This window comes from Anoplolepis gracilipes, chromosome 3 (genome assembly GCF_047496725.1).
Source record: "Anoplolepis gracilipes chromosome 3, ASM4749672v1, whole genome shotgun sequence".
Lineage (NCBI taxonomy): Eukaryota > Metazoa > Arthropoda > Insecta > Hymenoptera > Formicidae > Anoplolepis > Anoplolepis gracilipes.
The window spans coordinates 11083017-11107116 of NC_132972.1; the positions used below are offsets into that span (position 1 = coordinate 11083017).

General features: G+C 29.9%; 4 protein-coding genes across 8 annotated transcripts in view; 3 read left to right on the forward strand and 1 right to left on the reverse strand.

Moving 5' to 3' along the window:
• Egfr (epidermal growth factor receptor) overlaps positions 1–7617 on the forward strand; it is a 152998-nt gene extending 145381 nt beyond the window's left edge. For all 3 annotated transcript variants that reach the window (XM_072888686.1, XM_072888684.1, XM_072888683.1), the window contains 6 exons: positions 311–621; positions 992–1293; positions 1498–2709; positions 3218–3623; positions 3777–3956; positions 4222–7617. In XM_072888686.1, coding sequence (XP_072744787.1) covers positions 311–621; positions 992–1293; positions 1498–2709; positions 3218–3623; positions 3777–3956; positions 4222–4538 — 2728 coding nt within the window. In that variant the 3' untranslated portion in view covers positions 4539–7617. The remainder of the gene's footprint in view (positions 1–310; positions 622–991; positions 1294–1497; positions 2710–3217; positions 3624–3776; positions 3957–4221) is intronic.
• Positions 7618–9089: 1472 nt separating this feature from the next.
• Positions 9090–13341, forward strand: LOC140663553 (2-aminoadipate transaminase). The gene is made up of 8 exons (XM_072887791.1): positions 9090–9262; positions 9887–10080; positions 10812–11088; positions 11379–11540; positions 11686–11938; positions 12225–12339; positions 12594–12699; positions 12906–13341. The coding sequence occupies exons 1-8, from the start codon at positions 9187–9189 to the stop codon at positions 13145–13147; spliced, it is 1425 nt and encodes a 474-aa protein (XP_072743892.1). The 5' UTR covers positions 9090–9186; the 3' UTR covers positions 13148–13341.
• A 76-nt stretch (positions 13342–13417) lies between these two features.
• Positions 13418–15655, reverse strand: Mrrf1 (mitochondrial ribosome recycling factor 1). 2 transcript variants are annotated; one of them, XM_072887794.1, is made up of 3 exons: positions 15396–15655; positions 14503–15292; positions 13419–14267 (listed from the first exon to the last, which is right to left on the reverse strand). In XM_072887794.1, exons 2-3 carry the CDS (start codon positions 15138–15140, stop codon positions 14024–14026), a joined length of 882 nt encoding a protein of 293 aa, XP_072743895.1. In that variant the 5' UTR covers positions 15141–15292; positions 15396–15655; the 3' UTR covers positions 13419–14023. The 2 variants fall into 2 exon arrangements, with proteins under 2 accessions (XP_072743896.1, XP_072743895.1); XM_072887795.1 differs by lacking the exon at positions 15396–15655 and having other exon boundaries at positions 13418–14267; positions 14503–15146.
• A 4885-nt stretch (positions 15656–20540) lies between these two features.
• LOC140663554 (protein Loquacious) lies at positions 20541–23902 on the forward strand. 2 transcript variants are annotated; one of them, XM_072887792.1, is made up of 3 exons: positions 20541–20916; positions 22577–23033; positions 23130–23902. In XM_072887792.1, the coding sequence occupies exons 2-3, from the start codon at positions 22686–22688 to the stop codon at positions 23814–23816; spliced, it is 1035 nt and encodes a 344-aa protein (XP_072743893.1). In that variant the 5' UTR covers positions 20541–20916; positions 22577–22685; the 3' UTR covers positions 23817–23902. The 2 variants fall into 2 exon arrangements, with proteins under 2 accessions (XP_072743893.1, XP_072743894.1); XM_072887793.1 differs by lacking the exon at positions 20541–20916 and adding an exon at positions 21468–21611.
• Positions 23903–24100: the final 198 nt, after the last annotated feature.

Here is a 24100-nt window from a genome sequence, read left to right on the forward strand (position 1 = left end):
ATTTTTATTCATATTTCGCAAGCAAGTTATATATGTATTATCATGCAACATGTCTCATCATAACCGCTTTAAATCATTTATTAAATCTTAAATGGAATTTAACAAGCACACAACAATTTGAGCGTTAATTATATTCAAGCAATTTTTTACCTGTGTCATTTCTCTTTATCATATCTTTTATCTTTATTAATTTTCCTATGCTTTTTTTTGTTTTCGATTTCTAAAGTCATCTTTGATTTGACATATTTCTTTTTTTCTTTTGTGACGTTTCTCAATATCGTTTAATGATTGAGTATGATTATATTGTCAGAATTTATCAAGCGGACGAGAAGACCTGTAAGATGTGTCACGAAGAGTGCGACGACTCCTGCACCGGTCCTAATGCCGACCAATGCATCAAGTGCAAACATGTGCGAGATGGGCCGTTCTGTGTGCCCGAGTGCCCGTCCTCAAAGTACAACGACAACGGCCAATGTAAACACTGCCACGAGAACTGCGTAGGCGGCTGCGAGGGACCAGAGAACAACATAGGCGCCAACGGATGTCATAGTTGCGAAAAAGCAATTATGAACGGGCACGTTCCAGAGGGATGTTTGCAGAAGAGAGAGCCATGTCCGGATGGTAAGTTATATGATTTATACGCTCTTTACTTTCCGTGACACTTTTTCTATTAACACATAAATCTTTTAATTGGTTACTAATTTAATATTATAAAAAATTATCTCATATTATTATATATCATTAATTTTACAAATATACGTATTACGTAATAGGTGATATCGTTGCAATAAAATACTTAATTCTTAATTAATTCTTGCATAATAATTAATTAATTACAATATAATAAATTTCTGCATTTTTATAATAATAAAATAATAAAAAATTTATATAATAATTCTTCATAAAGTGCTACATAAATAACGAACATTCTGTATACATATGTATAATATCACGTATAAACGAAGCCCGTGTTTTGTTATCAAATTCGCAGGACATTATTATGAGTGGGTGAGTCCGCTGGAGCAAGGTGCTTTAAAACCTCTTGCTGGAAAGGCAGTCTGTCGCAAGTGCCACCCACGTTGCAAAAAGTGCACAGGATACGGCTTCCACGAGCAGGTGTGTCAACAGTGCACCAAGTACAAGAGAGGAGAGCAATGTGAGGATGAATGTCCTACCGATCATTTCGCGGATGGTGATACGCAGCTATGTATACCGTGCTTCGGGGAGTGTCGAGGGTGTTCTGGACCAGGCCCTAATCAGTGCTACAAATGTCGAAACTACAAAATTTACGTGGTATGTAAAGCAATATTAAAAATATAATTTAAATTATTTTATTATATATACATATATATAATAAAATAAAATAATAAGAAATAAGCTAATAATAATGTACAGGTATATTAAAGTCTGTTACTGTATTTATGATATATTTTATATAAATTAGAGGAGTTAAAAATTTTAATGCAAATTAATAAATGTATAATTCATACATTTTAGGATGGCAATCCCGGCGATAATTCAACGTCTTTTAATTGCACGGAGATTTGTCCACCGGAATATCCTCACAAGATTTTCCCTCCAGATAGCGAACCGTACTGTTCCGTAGAGACGGTAGGCCTAGGCTTTCAAATGGATAATGATATCCAACCAGCTATTTTGACTGGGGTTGGGGTCTTTATGGTGATCGCAATCGCCGGTCTTATTACGATAATATACTGCTGGCGGATAAAGACGAAAGCCAAGGAGAATACGATGAAGATGACGATGGCTTTGACAGGTTTGGATGACAACGAACCGCTTCGACCGACAGGCGTAAAACCAAATTTGGCCAAGTTACGGATAATCAAGGAGGAAGAGATGAGAAAGGGCGGTATACTGGGTTTCGGTGCTTTCGGTAATGTGTACAAAGGCGTTTGGGTACCCGAAGGGGAGAACGTGAAGATCCCGGTCGCTATAAAAGTCCTCCACGACGGCACGGGTGCGAATACATCCAAAGAATTTCTCGACGAAGCTTATATCATGGCCAGCGTCGAACATCCGAATCTGCTACAGTTACTTGCGGTATGCATGACGTCGCAGATGATGTTGGTGACCCAGCTAATGCCCTTAGGATGTTTGCTGGACTTCGTACGCAGATTCAAGGACAAAATCGGTTCAAAGCCGCTGTTAAATTGGTGTACGCAAATCGCAAGAGGTATGGCTTACCTGGAGGATAGGAGATTGGTTCACCGAGATTTAGCAGCGCGAAATGTTCTCGTGCAAACTCCGAATTGTGTCAAGATCACCGATTTTGGTCTTGCTAAACTGTTGGACATCAACGAAGAACAGTATAAAGCTGCAGGCGGAAAGATGCCGATCAAATGGTTAGCATTAGAATGCATTCAGCATCGAGTGTTTACTCATAAATCGGATGTGTGGGCTTTTGGAGTGACTATCTGGGAAGTTCTCACTTACGGCGGTAAACCATACGAACGTGTCGCTGCCCGAGAAGTGCCTGAATTGTTGGAGAAGGGTGAAAGGCTATCGCAGCCCGCAATTTGTACAATCGACGTGTACATGATTATGATCAAATGTTGGATGCTTGATGCCGAATCTAGACCCAGCTTTAAGGAATTAGCTGAAGACTTTGCAAAAATGTCCAGAGATCCCGGTCGATATCTTGCCATTAAAGGGGACAAATACATGAGGCTGCCTTCGTATACATTACAGGTAATTTATATTAATTTGTTTACAAAAAACTTGAATTATTAGGTAAATTCTTTAAAGATAATTATTTCAAGCTTTTAAAAAATAATTATTAGAGCGATTATGTCGATAGTGTTAAAGATGTTTGAATTAAGGAAAAGAGTTTTAATATTTGTAATAGAACTATAATTAATTGTAATAATTATGTATAATTTTGTCAATAATACTTTAAATTTTTGCATCATTATCTGTAGGTTTAAACAAATCAAATATAAAAAATGTATTTTAAACATTAAAATTAAAATTATAAAAAGTTAAAATTATATTAAATATTAGATAGACTCCATTGATATCAGTTTATAAGAATTGTTGATACGATAAAAATTATTGTAGCATATTATTAGCATATGTAATACTCTAATAGAATTTTTTTATAGTTATTGAATATGATTGCAAGAAAAAAATTGTAAAAGAAAATTCTACAAAAATACATAGTTCCGCGTTATCTTGAGTGTTAATGTAAATTTTTCAGGACGAAAAAGAGATGATACGAAATCTCTCATCAGCAATGGATGGTCCAGAAGCTCTGGTGGATGCCGAAGAGTATCTGCAGCCTAAGTCACGGGCACCGCTTCCACCTTCCATCTCCGCATCAAGTACTTCCGGTTCACTGCCGAATACATCGGTCAAATCATGTTGGCCAAACGGCAAGCCTCTCGCCGCTGATTCTCCGACGCCGCAAAATCAACAAAACTGGGATAGGGAGCTTTTAAGGTACGGTGGAAATCACGGGAACGGAAATGCATCGCATGAGGCCGGAAATTCAAGTCAGCATGCGCATTACGCACATCCCAATGGTCATTGCGGAATCGTCGCAGGGTCTGACAGTTCGAGTTCGAGATACTGCTCAGATCCGTTGAAGATGGTTGGCATTAGAGGTAAGCAGACTAAAATAAGTGTCTTAAATTTAAAAAAAATTGAGATATTTCTGCATAAAGATGCAGCACTATTTGAAGAGTTTTAGATTCCATTGTATACGTTAATCATATGTTGAATTTATTTAATAATCATAAATAATGGATTAATTTCAGATTGCGATGTGACGGATGATTGCTTCGAAATTAAAGCAAACTGCGCGCATCAACAGGCTCAAGTAGGAGATTTGAAACTGGATTTACCATTAGATGAAGATGATTATCTTATGCCGTCGCCGCAACTGCCAGCTAATAAAACGCAATACATAGATCTCATCGGAGAGTCTAAATCAACAGGTGAGTAGAAGCGACGAAATTTGTTACTATTTTTGTATAAATTTAACTTTATCTATATTCTGTGACATATATTTTTGAGACTTGATACATAAATTCTTCCTTTTAAAAACTTTATATTTGCATGTATTTTTCTGTATAATTAATTTTGTATATAATTGTTTACTTATTTATTATTTTTATACTAACAATTTATTATTCATTATCTTATTTCTTATTATTTATTGCTTTTCTTACAAAGTAAACATTATTTTTATCTTGTTTCTAGAATCCGAACCGAAGCATTTGAACAACGGCCTCTTAACCGTTCGGAAATATCCAGATTTCCTGACGATTCAAGGAAAAACATCGTTGGACAATCCGGAGTACCTAATGTCGCAGGACGAAGGTCCACTCACACCGCAGACTCTGGGTATCCCAACACTAGACTTGGAGAAAGTCTTGACGAACGGCGCTTTTGGATCTCAAGTTAGACAGAGGAGTTCTGAAGAGGAGTCAGATCACGAGTACTACAACGATTTTGACCGGCTAGAACGAGAATTGCAACCATTGAAGCCATTCAGGAAGAACGAGACCACGGTGTGATTCCAATGATGCAATCAAGAATGTGAAAGAAGCTCCTAATTTTATGCGACCAGAGGTTATATTGAAAAAGCCTTTGCTTTATTCGGGAAAAAGGCAAATCAAACCTCGATCCATAAAGAAGTAGCGAAAACAAATGTATAAACTCATCATTGAAGTTACTCAATTTTGAAGAAGGATCTACTGTACTTAGAGAGGACACTTTGCTCAAGTGCCGCGCTTGATTGTGATTAGATGTAAGCTAAAGACTCTTGTACGTATATATTATGAAATATATATAAGACGAGGAAAAAGAGACTATACGAGGACGCGCCGAAAACGAGAATCGTACGACAGCGATGCTCGCGAACAAGTAGTGCAAAGATATTCTTAATGTGCCATTTGCCGTGGCTTGTAAATAAATTACTTTTCGTACTAGTTTCTTTCGAAGATGTAAGGAATATCATAGGACTTAATTTGCAGCGACAGCGCCCAAGATCGTCTCTGCGTAATAATTTCCTTTCGGACTGGTTTAAGGTATTTTGAATTTTATTATTGTAAAAAAAAAATTCTCCATTTCTCTATATATATTCAATAATTAAAATGTAAAAATGTAAAAAATGTCTTAAGAGAATGGCTTTTACGATTTTTTTTTTGGCCTTAAACCAGTCTTGTTTTCCTCATTATTATCTTTACAAAGATATCTGCACCGTGAAAATTAATATTCACTATGACGATATCTATCTTTCAACGAACCTGATCGAAAATAGGGGATAATACAGTTTTCACGCGATTGAATTTTACAATTAAAAGCTTATAGCGCAACAAGTGCGAAAACGTCGAAGAATTAAGGCTGTCTACAGCGATCACGCGCGGGTTTTACAAACATTCGTGGTCGTTGTTAAATCTTTAATGGTGCAAAAACTATTTTAGACATTTCCTTTATATCGAGCGAAATACTTGAAATATTCCAGGAGATCGCTCAATGCGTCTTTTTTAGAAGTTGTTACCATTTTCTTATTTTATTAATAAACGCAAAACAAATTTGCTAATAACATTTTATTTTGTTAAATAACAAACCTTACATCTCTTTGTAAGAAAAATGTAAAATCAATATATATTAACGAAAAGCATTTATATAATATTGAGAAAAAAAAATGTAAATTAATTCTAAATTTATATAACAAAATAATTCATATAGAATATACTCGAAATGGCAATAATTAACTAAAACATTTTATCGATATTCGATGAGTTCTCGTTGGAAGGGTCAATCAATGCTTTTAAAAGTATTTTAGCACAGCATTTACGAGGTCTTTCGCTTAGAATGACGAAGGTTAAGCGGTCCCGTCACAAACGCCAGCTTGCAATAATGTCCTTAATCGAATCTATTTAACGATTCTTTTGTTTTAATCTGCTTCATTGCCTAAGAATGTGATAAAAAATCTTGGAAAAGGAAAATTCAACTATCCATCGCTCAAACTGTCAGACGTTAATGCAACCAGGTCAAAGCATTTGTGCGATATGCCGTTGACTGTGATACGAATTATTTTATGAATTATTACTTTCGTTTAAAGACACTCGAATACGGCAATGATAGCACTTTCTTTTCTTCCTGCAGTAAGCTACGACAGGGAAATCTGCATCGTCCTATATTACTGCCGAGGATAAATTCGCTCTCGTGTTGAGATTTAAATCTATCACGACGAGGGCAAATATGAACTCTACTTAAGTATGGAGGAGACTCAAGCAGCGTTTTTTCCTGCTCTTATGCCATCGTCTTTGTAATGGGGCCAATAAAACTGCTCCCGGGCCGGGAATTATTTCGACTTTTATATAAAAACGCGATTTGTATATAGTTTAACGAGTAATGTAGCGAACAGAAACCTCCACGAGCGTAAAAGGAAGGAGAGTATTTGTACGCATAAGTATAATAATCATACGTCGCCAGAATACGGTACGTAGCCGTATCGAATGATAGTACGATAGGACGTGCCATGTTGTACAGGAAAAAAAGAGAAAAATACATGAACAAATTTTTATGAGCTCGAAACGAATCTTCGCTATTTTTAATAAATTTCGCAGAAAATCTGTCCTATACGAGCCTTGCATAAAGGAGCATGGGTGTGCGCGAGATTAACGATCTTTTCCAAGAGAGAAATATCAAGATGTTAAAATGGATAAAATTATTGTAATTTTGACTTGAAGAGAAAGCGCGATAACGATATCGGATCATCTATGTATCACATATATAGTTTTTATTTTTTATATATTCTTTAATCAGTCACATTACATTAACAGCTCCAATTTTCATTTTCGTCTCATTATAAAGCAATCAAAGTTATTCTGAGACTAAATTTGTTTATTCATCTTCAAATTCATCATAAAATTGATTAACATTATTTTATGATACCAATATCTTTTTATGATATTATATAAAGAATTTATATATATATAAGGATATATATATAAAGTATATATATATATAAAAAATTAATATTTTTCATTTTTTTTTAATATATAGAATGACATTGGCTACTTTTTTTAGCACAAGGCATTTGAGCGTCTTCTTTGATAACATTGTCGCAATCATGCTTTATATAATAATCGAAATTGAAAGTAATTACGAAAAATATCTCGACTTTTATATCGTGCAAAAAATTCAAATCAAATTTCCAATCTCGCCACACATCGTGCAGTTATCCGCATCTTATCCGTATAACGATGTGAGCCAATACGTATCGTGTACATTGTGTTAAGTATTACTAATTATTATTATTATTATTATAACAGATTCTTTTTGTAATATATCATTCACTGCGACACGTTATTCGCCGCACGAGGAAAGATACGTGATTTCTGTAAAGCGAACCAAGAGAAAACATCTTTCCATTTTTTCTCCCCCCTCGCATATTTGATCTTGTAAATGTAAATCGGACTGCGACTGAGCATTTTAATTAGGAATTGTACATTGCAATCTAACGTTACGTAACTGCGAGGAGTTGCATTTGCCATTCGGTTGTGGACATAGAACCTATAGATCTTTATTGTATCATTATATATCGTAAAAATTTATTGTAATAAAGAACAATCATTCTTATCACTTGTAATATTTCTTAAACCTAACTAATTGCGTGAGAGAGACAGAGACAAACACGATATTTTTCAGCAATAATTTTTAGATGCACATTATACGATATCTCAATGCATATTTGCATAAAGAAAATTTATATATGAGGAAGGAAGATTGTGTTTATCGAATATTTTCCTTAGTAAATTCTCAGAATTTTATTTTTACATCCGCCTGTTTTTATACGATAAAATACAATCCAACACACATAACAAATAATTATTTTACTTTATATCTATTGAAAAATTAATTCTTTGCTTTATCAAATGCTGTATCATTCTATTTTATCATTTTTTCATCCTTTTCTCGTATTTAATAATAAGTGTAAAATATAAGAAAAATAAGAAAAAATGTCAAATATGTAAAAAGTACTCAAAGAAATACAAGTTTAAAGAAATAAAAAACGATATAACAATAATAAACTTAGGGTTTAATTATTTAAAAATAAATATAAAAAATGCAGTCAATACATTTAAATGCTTCATTAATACTTTATAAGTTAGAAACATAGAAAATGTAATTCTCTCTTCTTTTTTTAACTACGCATACATGACAATTCTCCGAAATATTGATAGATATTAGGTAGATACTAAATATAGCTCTTATCATTACAGTTTATCTAGAAAAATTCAAATGAGACAGCATTTTGCTTTAAGATGTTTTAGGACAAACTACTATATTTTATTTTATGAACATATTATTTATCAAATAAAATTTACGTAACATACTCAATCAAGAAAGAAATCTGTATATTAAAATGTTCATAAATCCGTATAAACTCAACAAAAAATGATTAAATTTAACTAAAATTATTGATATCTTTTTTCTAATAAAACTCAGTAAAAAGTAATTATAAACTTATAGTAAATAGAAGCAATAAGGATCTGCATTGGCGTTTTTAAATTACTTTTAGTTATTTTTTTATAAGTAAATATAACAATAACATTATTTGAGTGAAAAAATTTAATTGCGTTTATTCAAAAAATTTATAGGAAAATTATTGAGAAAAGTTAAACAAAAAAGACATTTTCAGTCATTGACAGACAAAACTCAATTATTTATATTTATGTTACCTGCGTTAGCAATCATAATTGACAATGATAATATTAATTAGAAATAAAACGATAATATTGATAAGAAACGTAAGCAAAGAAATTTCTATGTTCATTTATAATAATATTACAAGTGTAGATATCTCTAATTGTGAAAAAAAGCTTATCCAGACTTATTATATACATATATGTAGTGAGATAAACGCATTTCATATCGTAATATTCATAATATTTTTCATGTATGAAGAAAAAATAATTCCATGTAATGTTCTTTAATGATTGGTGTAAATGCACGGAACTGCACGAAACCTTACGGAATGACACGAAACATATCTTGTCTATAGAATGAAGGAGAGAAAGAGACAGACATATTTGCAACTCCGATTCATTTCATGCATTCAGTTAGTCGCTCGTGAGTAATCATATGACATGGATCTGCGTCTGAGATATTTTTAGCGAAAATTTTTGCGTAACCTTAACGTTTCTTCAAATGTGGCTGATAAAACACATTGCGCATCAGTTTCTTCAATCGAGAACGCGAATTCAGATCAAATTCAATAAATTACGTAAGAAAGTTTAACGTCTATACAAAATATAGAAGTGCACACTCATTGTCAGTGTAATTTTAAAGACTATATTATTTTACAATTTCGAAATTTTTAAATAGTCTGCTTTTTATCAATCTAAAAACAAAGCATAAAGCTGCTGCTGTTATCAGTAAATATATATAAAAGAAATATTACGAATTATTTTAATATTAAGATATAGCTTAAGTTAAAAATAGAATATATTTATTTGTATGCATAATAAATATGATCGTGGAATGTATGAAACAGAAAGGAAATTTACATTAGACAGTGTTTTATTGACTTTTCAGAGAAGAATTTACTCATTCATTTGCATTAAGAATTTACGGCACATAACATTAGAATTTATTAAATACGTTTTACGTTTCGTCGTTTTATATTATTAATAATATTTGCAAATCTTGAATGTCTAAAATAACAAATATGCTTTAGAATAATAATAATTAAAAATATAGTAATATATATAATCAAAAATTAAAATTACTCTGAAAAATTAATTGATAAATGTATTTTATCCATGTACTTATTTTTATTATTATATTTATAAAATAAAATGTAATCTAATTATATATGTCTACAATGTAAATTGTTCGCAAAAATTAGGCGTGAAAAATTACACAATTCGAGCAGCCGATATGGATACCGTTCATGATCCATATTTAAGACATCTGTTCGATGGTGACCCGGTGTTCAATGTCTATCACCAGGAAGCGACGAACTTGTCTGTAGGGGCACCTGGTCCTGATCTATTAAAACACTGTGTAGAAATGTTGAATAAATCCACGCAACATCGAATGGTAAGATCAATTATTCTACATCGTATTTTTTAGTATCTTTATCAGATAATTAATATATTTAAAAATCTATTATATTAAAAGCTCTCAATATTATATAATTTCTTTATTATGTATTTATTATAATACATTATTTAGAAACAAATTATTATTAAATAATGAGGTCTAAAGTTAAGCTCTTATGGATAATTTCTATTTGTACTTTATAATATTATATTTTTCTATGTCTGTTGCAGTAGATAAGTAAATTGAATTTAAAGTTTAATCAATAGATTATATCTATAGATTGTAATTGTAAATTTATAAAAAAATAGATCAATTAAAATAAAATTAAGAAAAATTTATATCTTAAAGTATATATCAAATTTTTGAAATTTGCTGGTAAATTTTAGTCCAAGTTTATTAATTCAGACTGAAAGTGTAAATAAATTTTATAAATATAATAAAACTAATTTTAACTAAATAATTTATTAATGTTTTAATAAAAGTAAAATTATGCAACTGTGTAATATAACACGATTCTTAAATAATATTCTTTTTAATTTTTAAAATCTACAATAATCATATATTTCAATTAATTAATAATTATTTTTCTATATTTTTTGCTTGCATTTTATGAAATATTTTATAAACAATTTTAAAGTTTCTGAATAGATATAAATATAATTCAAGAATATAATATTTATCAAAATATATTTTGCAATCATGGATGTTAATAGAATCAATTACTTTAGAAAGAAGAAGAAAAGGAAGGAAAATACTACCTTTTTCAATATGGTACAACGGCGGGTCTTTGGGAATGTCGTGATGAATTAGCTAAATTCTTGAGCAGACGATACGGTAACTCTGTAATGAGAGAGCACTTAATATTGACGTGTGGAGCATCACATGGTCTTCAAATGTTGTTGAACACTGTACTTTCACCAAATGGCGTAATCTTCGTAGAGGAAGTTACATACATGATTGCTCTCGATGCTTTTAAGCAATTTCCATTAATAAGAATAGTTACAGGTAGATATGTGTTACGAATAAATTATTTATTCGTAAAACGAGCAATAAAAATAAAAATATTTTAAGGTAATAAAAATAAATATAGATATATCTCTATTATAGAATATATATATTAATCACAAACTAAAGTAAAATAAGAAATCGATATACATAATAAATCGATAATCAATATGTATAACTAAACTCAAAGTAATTAAAGATATTTAATAGCAAAAATTTATTTAAACATTTATCTACAAATATGCTGACAGAAATGTTTATTATTATTATCATCATTATTCCATACACAGTGCCAATGAAGGATGATGTAGTAGATCTAGATGCATTCGAAAAGATAGTGGCTGAAGAGAAGACGAAAGGCAACTATTTTCTGAATGATCAGAAAATATTCTGGGCGATGTTTTATACGATACCAGTTTTTCACAATCCAACCGGAATGACATTATCGCCTGGTAATTTAAAGCAACATCTTACATGTGACAAAGATTTTGCTTATTGAAATACGAAAAGTAATAAAGTTAAAACAAATGTATATCTAGTGCACTTTTTTCATGCATGAATAATGCAAATTATTTTGTCAATTTTATTTCTCGACAGATCAGTGCAAGCGTTTAGTGGAGATCGCGCGAAATAATTCCATAGTGGTAGCGTGCGATGATGTGTACAATTTGCTTTATTATGGAGAAGGATTTCCGCCGCGACGATTATTTTCTTACGACGATCCAAAAGATGCAAATTACAAAGGAGGAAACATTGTGTCAAACTGTTCGTTTTCTAAAATTCTTGCGCCAGCGATCCGTTTTGGATGGATCGAATGCAGTCCACGTGTTGTCAACATTCTAAAAACATCGTAAGTCGCACATACTTCATTCTTCAATTTAGAAAATATAATTAAGTAATGTTTGAAGACAAGTACAATGCAAAACTATCAAGTTAATTTTGCGATTTATACATTAACATTAAAACTCTATAGTATTAAAGATATAATAATTATTGCGACATTCCACAGATATTATTCGGCGTGTAATATAAATTATAATTGGCTAATATAATATAAATTATGATGGGCTAAAATCTTGAAATTAATTATGCAATTATTTAATTGTCCGATTTTTAATGTTATATATTTTTTATAGAGGCACATTATGTAGCGGTGGTGGAGTTAATCATTATATTTCTGGATTAATGGCGAGTATGCTTCATGAAAACATTGAAGAGAAGTACCTTGATAAGATTATAAAAATCTATAGGGTACGTTTTATTATAAATATTTTTACACTTTGAAAACTATATTTTGTAAGACATTAATAATTATGTCGCAAGATTTTTAATATAACTGTAAAAATAGATATTATATATAAATAACTTATACAATTCAATAATTATTTATTTTAATATAAAATTGCCCTTATTATGTATTTTTTATTTTATTATTTAATATAGAAGCAAATAAAAAAAAGAAATATTAAAAAATTAATACCCATTAGCTTAAATTCAATTTATAGGAACGATTAGATGCGCTTTGTACAACTCTGGATCGATTTCTGCCCAGCTGTTGTTCATATCGACGACCAAAAGGTGGTTACTTTGTTTGGGTTCATCTTCCTCCAGGTATAATGCATGCGCGTGCGAATTTTTCTACTATGAAATTATATATGAATAAGTATGAAAAATAATACTAAAAATTTTTAAATAATCACACATTGCAATTTTAAAATTATTCTATTTGTGTATTATGTATTTTTCAATTGTATTATTATATTATAAATCCATATATTAATTTAGTCTATTATAAAGATATATATGTTTCCTTAAAGGTACGGACGGTGTCAAGTTCATCAAATGGTGTCAAAAGGAATACAAAGTATCAGCGATACCAGGTTCTCGATTCTCACATACGAGTGAAGCAAAGAATTTCATACGTATAAGCATAGGCTTTCACACGAAAGAAGTTTTGGAGACTGCAGCTCAAACTTTGTGCATGGCACTTTTTACATATATCAGACGTCAAGTTGGTGACAAAAATGATATTGCAAATACGAATGATTCAAAAACATGAATATATCAATTTTTAATCGGAAACACATACAATACCATACATATATTACATAAAATACAATTATTTATTTATATATTACATAAAATACAATTATTATCTAATTTAGATATTATGCTTAAAATAATTAGGCACACAATTCAATGAAAACATTGTATATATAATGTATATGGTAGAGTATTTTATTATACAAAAAGAATGCAGTATTGTAAATATAAGTTTTTATATATTATACATATTATAACATCAATTGTTATAAGTCTGATATATATATATATATATATATATATGTGTGTGTGTGTGTGTGTGTAGTCTGAAAGTAGTATACACAATGTAAACTTTTTAAGAATTTTGTTAGAAATTCAATATTTTAACAACTAGTAAAAAATGCAATAAAACACTGCAATTTTAAGAAATTTAAATTTTATTTGCACGTGCTTCATTTGCTATTTTCAATCCTTCTTAATATACGTAATTAGAATATACATTATAATAAGTTAAATGAATATCAGTCATCTCTATAATTCAAGTAGAGCTTCATAATCTTGTCATTTTTACAAAAAAATTGACTGTAACGATACAATTCATAAGATACTATTGTCTATTGAAAACAAATTACATTTATATTTTTAATAGCAATATAAATTTTTTTTAATTATACCATTACAAATCCATCAGGCCATTATATTTCATAATATTCCAACAGATACAACATATATTTAAAAAAGTAATAAAAAATAATATTATGAGAATGAGAGTATGTGGTTTTTTCTTTTCATTACATAATTAAATATTTTTAATTAATTATTTAAAAATTGTATACATGTAACAATATAATAATTTATTCTTAAAAGTACAAATAGTTAAATCTAGAGAAGTTTATTCAGAATCACCTAACAATTCTTTCTGTTTGGTTTCCAGCAATTGTTCAGCTTTACTTACATATTGATTACTGAAAATATCTATATAGTTTTCTATCCTAAACATTAAATCTTTAGATAATCCTTCTTCTTGCTTTACCGCTTTAATGTGCTTGTTACGTATTTCTCTAATACTGCCGCAACACTTTGTATAAAAACTCTTTGCATTTTTAGATAAACTTTCTCTGTGTTCTTTTGTTACTCTGTTGATATAAAAACATATATAAATATTAGTCAAGATAATTATATTCACTTATATTAAATAATACTTTAATACATCTTTAATTATATTTTTATGTTAAATTTTGTATAATATTTAATATAAAATTAAATATCAATTTATTTCTTATATGTAATGCAAGTTAGAATAAATGCAGAAAATCACAATTCTGAAGTTTGAAAACATTTTTAATAAAATAGTAAGATTCTAAAACTTACTTGGGAATAGGAATATAAATTATAGTCCCATCTTGTTGTGGATTTAGCTTCATCTGATTTTTTGTGATGCTTGTTAAAATATCTGGGATAGCTTGTGGAAAAGTAGATATATTGAGTACTATTAGTTTGGGTTTACGACTAATCTGTGCAAGCTCTTGCAATGTGTAATCTTTTCCTTCAAACTTAACAGGTAATTCCTCAATAACACCCACAGTTGATCTTATTGACAAATACTTGATGAAATCATTTTTCAAGATTTCAATCGTCTTTTCCAATTGAGATGTCAGCTTATTGACATCAATAACTTGTTTCAGCTCATTATAATCAATATGTTGTACCTTCTGCTTCTTTTTATCTTTGCCACGGTCTTTGCCTTTTGCCAATACACAGGTCATAGAAAAATCTCTAGAATTATTCACTTTGACATAATTGATAAATGAAAAATTTAAGATATCACAATGCTGAATGATCTGTGGAAATCTTTGCTGGCTCTTAAGATGATATATCTCTTTATTTAATAAACACTGATAAATGCAGCTTTTTGTTGGTCTTAATGTTGAGACTATTGCATAATTTCTTGATTGAATATTAGCACAAAGTCGTATACCTATTATGCTTCCCATTTTTTTTGTTATCATCAATGTTCAATATAATTGTAATATAGCAGAAAATTAAGATATTGTGATATATACTCAATATTTCGATATTTATTTGATATTTACAAGATAATTATACACGCATTTCGATCACCTCAAAATTATAGGTTACAATATCTAACTTCTTTATTCACCTTAAAAAAAGGTACAAATTTTATTAGAAATAATGTGGAAATTAGATCAGTTCTTAATTTTAATTGTAAAATAATACATTTTATGGATTTTCCAAAAACTTACTGTTCAAATATATTAAAATACAAATATCTCGCGATTGGTTTATTTACCGAAAGAAGATACATATCTAATCAAAATTTGATTATATAATTGCAATAATCCACTATTTATTCCTTTATCCAATTATCGTCCTCCTTCACATTTTTTGTTATGTATTTTGTTATTATATAAAAATGTGAATGTATTCATTAGATATCTCTTTTTAAATCATGGTTATCAATTTATTTTCTCCTGTAAAAGCGAACTCCTGTAAAGAGAGAAGCTTGAAAGGAGCCACGTGTTTTTGACACAACGCTTTTTCCCTGCAGTATGCTAGCGCCAACTGGATCTATTTTAGAGCAGGCGAAACTACAAGACCGGATACATTTTTTGGTGCCACGGTAAAACGGTAACTGGTTGGTTCATGTCTGTGCTAGATCCATATAATTGAGGATTTGAAAAGTGCATGAAAAATATTATGACTTTATTAATATATTTCATTACATATTATTTTAGCTGCACGTAATCTTTATTCATTTACTACATGTTATGAGTAAGAATAGGTATATGTATTATTATTATCAAAATTATTAAAATTGTTTTATGTATATATATATATATATATATATATATATATATATATATATATATTTATTTTATGTTTTTTTTCAATTTTACTTTTTTTTTAATATCATAAGCCCTAGCAGCCCTAGCAAATCCCACTCTATTTGCTGGCATAGCCAGCAAAAATTCGTGATTAGTGATTTGGGGAATCCTAATTGGGAATTCGCGATAACGCGAGATTTAGGAATTTGCGATCATACATGTATCTTTTACGCATTGTGGCCAGTATTGACCACGTATTTTCAAACCAGTTGAACTTACCTTTGTTGCTCCAGGCTATATTTATTCTGACTCAAATTGTATACGAGCCAGAGAGGAAGAAGAATAATTCCTTCCTTCTGCTGATTAATAATTATCACCGGAAAATCAGACGCCTTATATTCATATAAAAATCATACGATATTACAATCGTTTTTGTAGATACGTACTGTCATTCAAGCGTTAAAAGTTGCAAAGACGAATGCACTTATGTACACTGAAAAAATTGTACTCTAAATGTATGCTTTTTAAGTCCTCTAAATAGATATTCTTAACTAAGCGTAAGTATATGTATATATTTACGTAATATTTTTTGAAACACTTTATAAATCAAATTAAAACTATGTATATATTTAACTTATCAAAGTTTTAATAAATAACAAATGTCCATTTGTAAAATTGTTTTTGTATCATATTGTGATTAATAATCTTAAATATTAAATAATATAATGATGAGAAAATATTCCATTCAGTACATATTCTTACATGCTAAGAATATCTGAAACTATTCTACTCTTTACAGAAAAGATCTTTTTGGCACCTATTTAAAAAAAAGATATCTTTATAATAAGTGAAATGTTCTTTGATAAGAATATAATTTTTTCGGCGTACGTAAAATATATTAACATACATTAACCCCTCAGTTCGGCGAATCATTCAACATTTGTATCTTTAAAACTATTTTATAAAATTCATAATATATATAATTGAAATAAATATTTCAATTTACAATTTACAATTGATATAAATATGTATAAATTGCATAAATTTCAGTAAATATATTTTTTTATTTTAAAAATATTTTTTCCTTTCCTTTAATTTTTATATACAAATAATATATATCTATTTTAACAAAAGTTAAAAGAAATAAGTGAAAAATATAATATAAAATTTTCTTTTGAAATATAAGTACAAAAAGAAATTTTTTTATAATTTAAAATTGACCTAGAGTCCGCCATGCACGCGGCTATCCCGCTGTCCGAGAATTAAAGCAACAGATTTATCTACATCTCTATCTACAAATCTCTACAAATCCGTTGCTTTAAAATAAAAGTTTTTTAACACTAACCGACACTGATGCGCAACAGCGGAGTTGACGATATTGAAGCTACGTTGTCTGTAACATAAAAAATATAAAGTCTAAATTATAGCAGCGCTTCAAATAATTAATACTCAAGAAATTATTATTGTACTCTTCAAATTTTATATTCGTACAATAATAAACAAATATATAAATATAGAATAATTTTATAAATTAAAAAAAACTATTTTTTAAATAAAAATTTTTATAAAATTTATGTAAAAATTATTTCTGAGTCTGTTTAAATTATTCAAATAAATAAATCAAATTAATTCATATACGTGATTTATAATAATTAATATATAAATAATAATAATAATAATAACACACCCTAGGGTTGCTTCGCTGGTGCAGGATACCTCTCCTAGGCCTCCTCCTTCTCTCAGATGTCAGGATCATCAGGATTTATTGTTTTACATGGGCGATATAGGTTTTTTAATTTGTTTAAACTGTACAATAGTAAAATTACGCGATATTTTAAACCGTACAAAAATAAAAACGTGCGATAGTTTGTGCGGCACTCCCGAATTTCGGAACGATCAAAAATCCCATTTTATCACGCACGAGAATCATACTTGAAGTCGACAGGTCGAGCACGACCAAACTCCGAGCAAGAGTTAAGTCCGAACCGGAAGAAGACGAAAGATCGAGGGAATCGATCGCGAATAGGGTTCGCTCGATTCTCGTTCGTGCAGCTCCGCATCTCAGACCGACTCAAACTCATTAGGCACGATTTTGGATGAGCATATGTGTCTATCATACAGACAGTCCACATGATACGTCATAGGGCTGGTAGACGGATCAAGAAAGAACACCCATTTCATGAATGTTCAACAATCTGAGCATTTATCAAATGGATCGGACCTCTTTACCGAGCGTAATCATGACCTAAATCCTCCAGTCGACGTCCTCAATGCGATACATATTACTGATAGACTGTGCAAGAAAAGGGACCCATCAACAATTTATTCCAACAATCGACCAACCTCTAATCGATTAGGACCAAAAACTCGAAGCAGCTCATGCTCTCAACAACCAATTATCGAGCGTTAGCCTAATATTAACCGCATTCATGTATCTCTCTTCTATACTGAACCATACGTTTACCTACGCGGTCGGCATTCACCTCAGCCGCGATACTGAGGCGTGTAAACGTTGTTGCCCAGTAAGAAATAATGATTGAAAAAACGCCAAATAAACGCCGACAAACGACATCGATTCGACATCTTCAATTAATCATGTTTCACTGGAAAGCAACGCTGAGAGAAACCCATCAAATACGATCCCCGACAACAGTTTCGTGATCGAAATCAGAATTATATGAACGAAAACGCGATTGCGATTACGAGACGAAGTTGAGATGAATATAAGTGACAGCGCGCTATACGTCACCGAGGCCGAATACTATGTTATTATATTATTTACGTATTTTCGAAATCATTTAGACGTATTTTAACACGTTAATATTTATTGCGTAATATTATTGTACGTATTATCGTCGCGAGAAACGTTTACGGCGCGCTCGAGGTAAACGCGAGACGCACGTGCTGGCGCCGGCATCGGCGCCGGAGTAAAAACACGTGCGCGTACTGTCACTACGCCCGCCGGACTCCGAATGAATATATGAATGGCGCATGGGGCGCACGGCTTTCACGGGTTTCGTACGCGGCGTTTCCCCCTCTCTTACCACGCAACGCATGACGTCAAAGAGAAAGGAGAGTATGCTCTTTCTCTTTCTTTTCTCTCTCTCTCTCTCTCTTTCTCTCTCTCTCCCTCTTCTTGCGCTAAGCAATAAAAAATATGCGCTATACTACGTGATAAAATTTAACGCGTTAAAATAAATATGTATATCAAATGATTCTAAAATACATGTAAAATTCCTTAAAATGATATTATTATTATTAGATATATTTAACGTGCTTTAAAGCGTGTACGTGAAACGCGATTACGAAATATAATGCGTAAAGTATTTATCAAAAAGCATTCTTATGACTTTATAACTGTGCATAACGATTCTATTTTCTAATTATATTTATTGTAATGAATATATTGCAATGAAAATTATTATGTCAATTCTGTTAATGATTATTTGTGAAAATTAGAAATCTATCTATTATTGTCCATATGTAGACACACTCATAAGTATATTTATTAGACGTGGCAAGTGTAAATTGATAGTGAAAAATATGTAGAAATTTACTGCGTATAATACATTTACTGAATATAATTCTATGCTATTATAGAAATTTGTTAATATTTATATTAAATAAATTATTCTGTCTCGTTGTAAATATTTAATTATTTCCATATATTATTCCCAACATAAGTACGTGTGTTTGTTTTTTTCTCCTTTATCAGAGAAAGAAAGAGAAAAAGAGAAGAGAGACAGAGAGAAAAAAAACAGATATTTTCTTTTATTCTATCATTATTCTTAAAAACATTAATTTATTAATACTTTAATTTAATATTTTTTAATCCATGTAAATTATTTGTTAATTATATTGTTAATTATAATCTATTGTTATTAAAATTTATTTTATAAATTACTCAATTTTACATGCATATCTTTAGCATCAATTTTCTCAAAAACATATTTTTATTAAAAAAAATTTGTTTTACACTTTCTATTTATATTTGCATGAGAAATTACTTCTATTTTACTTTTATTTTATTTCTTTAAACACTGTTATATAATGTAGCGAGATTCCATTAAATGATCTTAATAATAATTTATATACCTATTGTTATTTATAAATAAAGATGGTACATAGCTAAAATAATATGTAATAAAATATATTAATAAACTCATAATATTTTTCGTATACTTTTCAAATTCACACATTGACGAGATAATCTCGCATTTCGTCCACGGACTAAGGAAGAAGTCCTTATTCTATCAGCACACATGTTCAAAAGATGTACATAAGAGATTCACAAGATATTAAAATATGTTTTAACATTCTATGGATCTCCTATAAACATCTTTTGAACATGTGTGCTGATAGATAGGGTCGTCCGTGATCTCATTATGTCCACAATTATGGATTTAGCACGGATATGAACCAAACCACGGTCGTTTTACCATGGTACCGAAAACATAAATCTAGCCATGTAGTTTTCCGTTCTAAGAATAGTGGCGCCGTAAGAGAAACGGTGGTGTGACACATGGCACCCTCTCAGGTTTCAAATTATATGTACCATATTGTGGTAACCACAGTTCCACAGTATATAGTTCTTGACTGGACATAAGTTATATATAATAAATAATATATATATATATTGCACATATTGATATACATGCATATTATCGATTATGCTTGTATGTGTTGAATGTTTACGTTATTTCCAGTAATAATATAATGCGGCTTATCGGATGTTCTTAGGGAACCCTTAGTTTTAATTAAGTGTCTGGTGTGGGTCTATAACTATATACGGCACTTTCGGAGTTTTACTCCACGTGATATGTAATCTTGTCCTCAAGATTTCTGCGCAACAGAATTTATCAGTATATAAAAGTCATTCCAAAATATTGTTATCAGTTATATAAGGTTATGTTATGTATCAACTCTCTGATAAGGCGAGGTAAGTTTAGACAATTTAATATCAAATGACAAAGAATCCTAAATGTGCAAAGTGTGAAAACATAAAACGCACTCAGAAATTTTAGATCTAATTTATTTATTTTTTTTTTGTTTGTAAAAAAATGCATACTCAAAGTTGACTCATAACCTTTATATATTTCAGACTTAATAAAGTATTCTCTCACGTTTTTACGTGTCTTTTCTGTTGCAAATATTTCTGAATCTTATTTCATCATTTCTCAGGTTTTTACAAACTGATTTTTTTTAAGCTTGAGTAATTAAAGTTTCGAAACATATTCCAGACTGTTTATATAGAAATAAAATTGTACAATTAATCCTGCAATGTATTCTTATTTTACATATGGAAAGAATTTTGCATTCAAGATTCAGTCTATTGTTTTCAATTACATACAAAAAATATATACTGGTACTGTAAACATGATAATCCAAAGAGAGATCAAAACAGTTCACAATACTGATATTACAAAAAGAAAAAAAAGGAACATGTACATATTGATATAAAAAACTGTCAAAATATACAAAAGCAAATTCAAGTTGTATTTCTGCTTATAAATATATATATATTTTAGATTTAAACTATGTGTAAATACATTAGACTGGGCTGCGTTAAGAACCATGCTCGTGCATTCAGAGTGTTATTCTTTGTAATTTACTGAAAATTGAACAAGGATAGATGTATGTTAGTGTGTGTGAAGTAATATTACACAAGTGATGTTTTAAAACGTAGCCCTGTTTAAGAGAATAACGATAATGTTTTCTTTCAAATTTTATGAAATACAATCAGTGAACTTTATAATGCTCTGGAATGCTCAATTTTTTATTAATAAACGAGAGAGGGGAGATATACACCATCTTTATTTTTGTCTACTATTAGATAGAAAAGGTCAAAGATAGGAAATTTTTAAATTTTGACCAATTTTCTATTTAATGGTAGACAAAGATAAAGATGATACTTATCTTCTCTCTTTCTTGTTTTTAACAAAGAATTAAGCATTCCATAATAGAGTTTACTAAATATAGTATATACAGTATAATTATTTATACACATACTTCTTTAAATAAAAAAAGGTGGTGTTAAGGAGATACTAGACTATCGACCGAGTTCTAATCTAACAAAACAATATTCTTATTATTGTATGGCAACATTTTCTGCAACGAAATTTTTTTTATCTAGGCTTGTAAACTCATTTCTAAAAGTTCACAAATATTCTTTCATGCAATTGTGTCCTGGGAGAACCTATTTTATTTTATGTGTATAAACTGCAACTTTTATATTAAGCAAATATATTGTTTTGTTAGAATTCGATCAGTAATCCAGCATCCTCTTAATATACTTATGCGGATTTCTCGTTTACATGGATTTTTTAAAGCTACTATATATATTTTGTTTGTTATTTTCTACATTTAAAATAAAATTAAATAAATATATATTTCTAAACCATAACAAAACAGAAAAAAAGTATAAAGTGTATAAAACTTGCAATTAAAATAATAGATTTGATGTGATTGATATGATTTTTCAAAAGAAATTATGTTTGTGAAACTATTTGTTTTTATTTTCTTGATTTATTCTATTAGTGAATTTGTTCACAAGTTTTTACTATTGAGAGTTACTAATTATTCAACTGTTGTGATTCCAGAGTTATTTTTTATCTGAGCAGTGGAGAATAAACTGTGATTTAAGAATCACATTATCACTATACTAGTTGTAAGGTATAGTGTTGAAAGAAGTCTTCACTTTAATTGATTATGAATAAAACACCAGTTTCTATTCTCCAAGAGCTAATGGCGAAACAGAATATGGCACCCGATTACGAGTTGATACATGACGGTGGAGGACGTCATGTGAACACTTTTACATATCGAGTTAAATGTGATGGCCTCACTGCAACTGGTACAGGACGTTGTAAAAAGGAAGCTAAACATGAGGCTGCTAAAGCTATGTTAACGGAAATTGTTAAACATAAAAACTATCCGCAGTTGCCAGCTGCCAGTACACCAGCAGTATCTCCTTCAAAATCACCGTTCCATTCCTGTCCTCTTCCACCAAAAATACAAAAAAATACACCTTTTTTCAATGCTATAGGTGAATTACAGGTGATTGTTTTTCTCTCTCACAATTGTGTAGAATTAATATTATATAATCATGTGTGTGTTATTACTGTAAGATTATTTATCATCATATTTTTTCAGGATATATGTGCGGAACATTCCTTATTGGACCCAGAATATATTCTTACTAAGGATATTGGACCACCACATGCTAGAGTCTTTACTATTCAATGTAAGATATCTAGTTTTCTAGAAGAAGGAGTAGCATCCACAAAAAAGCAAGCAAAACATGAAGCTGCAAGAAAAATGGTAGAAAGAATAAATGGTCTTTTAGATCAGGTAAATAACATAGAGAATAAAGAAACATTTCTACAATCATCCCAAGTAACTGATGAAATGGATCAAAAGAGTAAAAACGCGGAAGAACGTTATAAGGAATTAGTCACAACGACGAGAAAACTTAATTTAGGTATTAAGTTTGCTGAATATCACACTAAATGGAGAGATTCTTTGGAAATTAATAAACGCAAAAGAATATTAGAAGAATTGCATTATATAAATTTCAACGAAAACGAAATTTGCAATGACAAAGAGCAATTTAATAAACTAATAAAGGAAATATTGTCAACATTAGAAACCATACTGTCAGAGATTAATGTAACAGTTTATACAAAAGATATAGTTGCGGAAGATAATTATTTTATGAAAACAATACAGGTTAATACTTGTCCCCTTCTCACAGAGATTGGTATGGGAAAAACTGAGCTAGAAGCTTCTTGGAATGCTTTATCTCAAATAATAGAAACTTTAAAGTTGCTGCTGTCATAAAATATGTGATTGAAATAAATTTAATGAATGCAAAGAGATAATAACATTGATTTAAAGTATTTTAATAAAAAAAATTTTTTTTAGTTTATCAGTCTCATATTTTTTCAAGAAAAGGTTTCAGTTGATTTGTATTGAATTTGTAGTTACTTTTGCCTCTCATATAAAATATCTATATTTTCTTATTACCTGCAAGTTAAACGTGTAAAAACATTAGTTTTTAAACATGTGAAAAAAAAACATTTTCTTTTGGTGAATATAATTTTACAGCTATATTTTTTTATGTA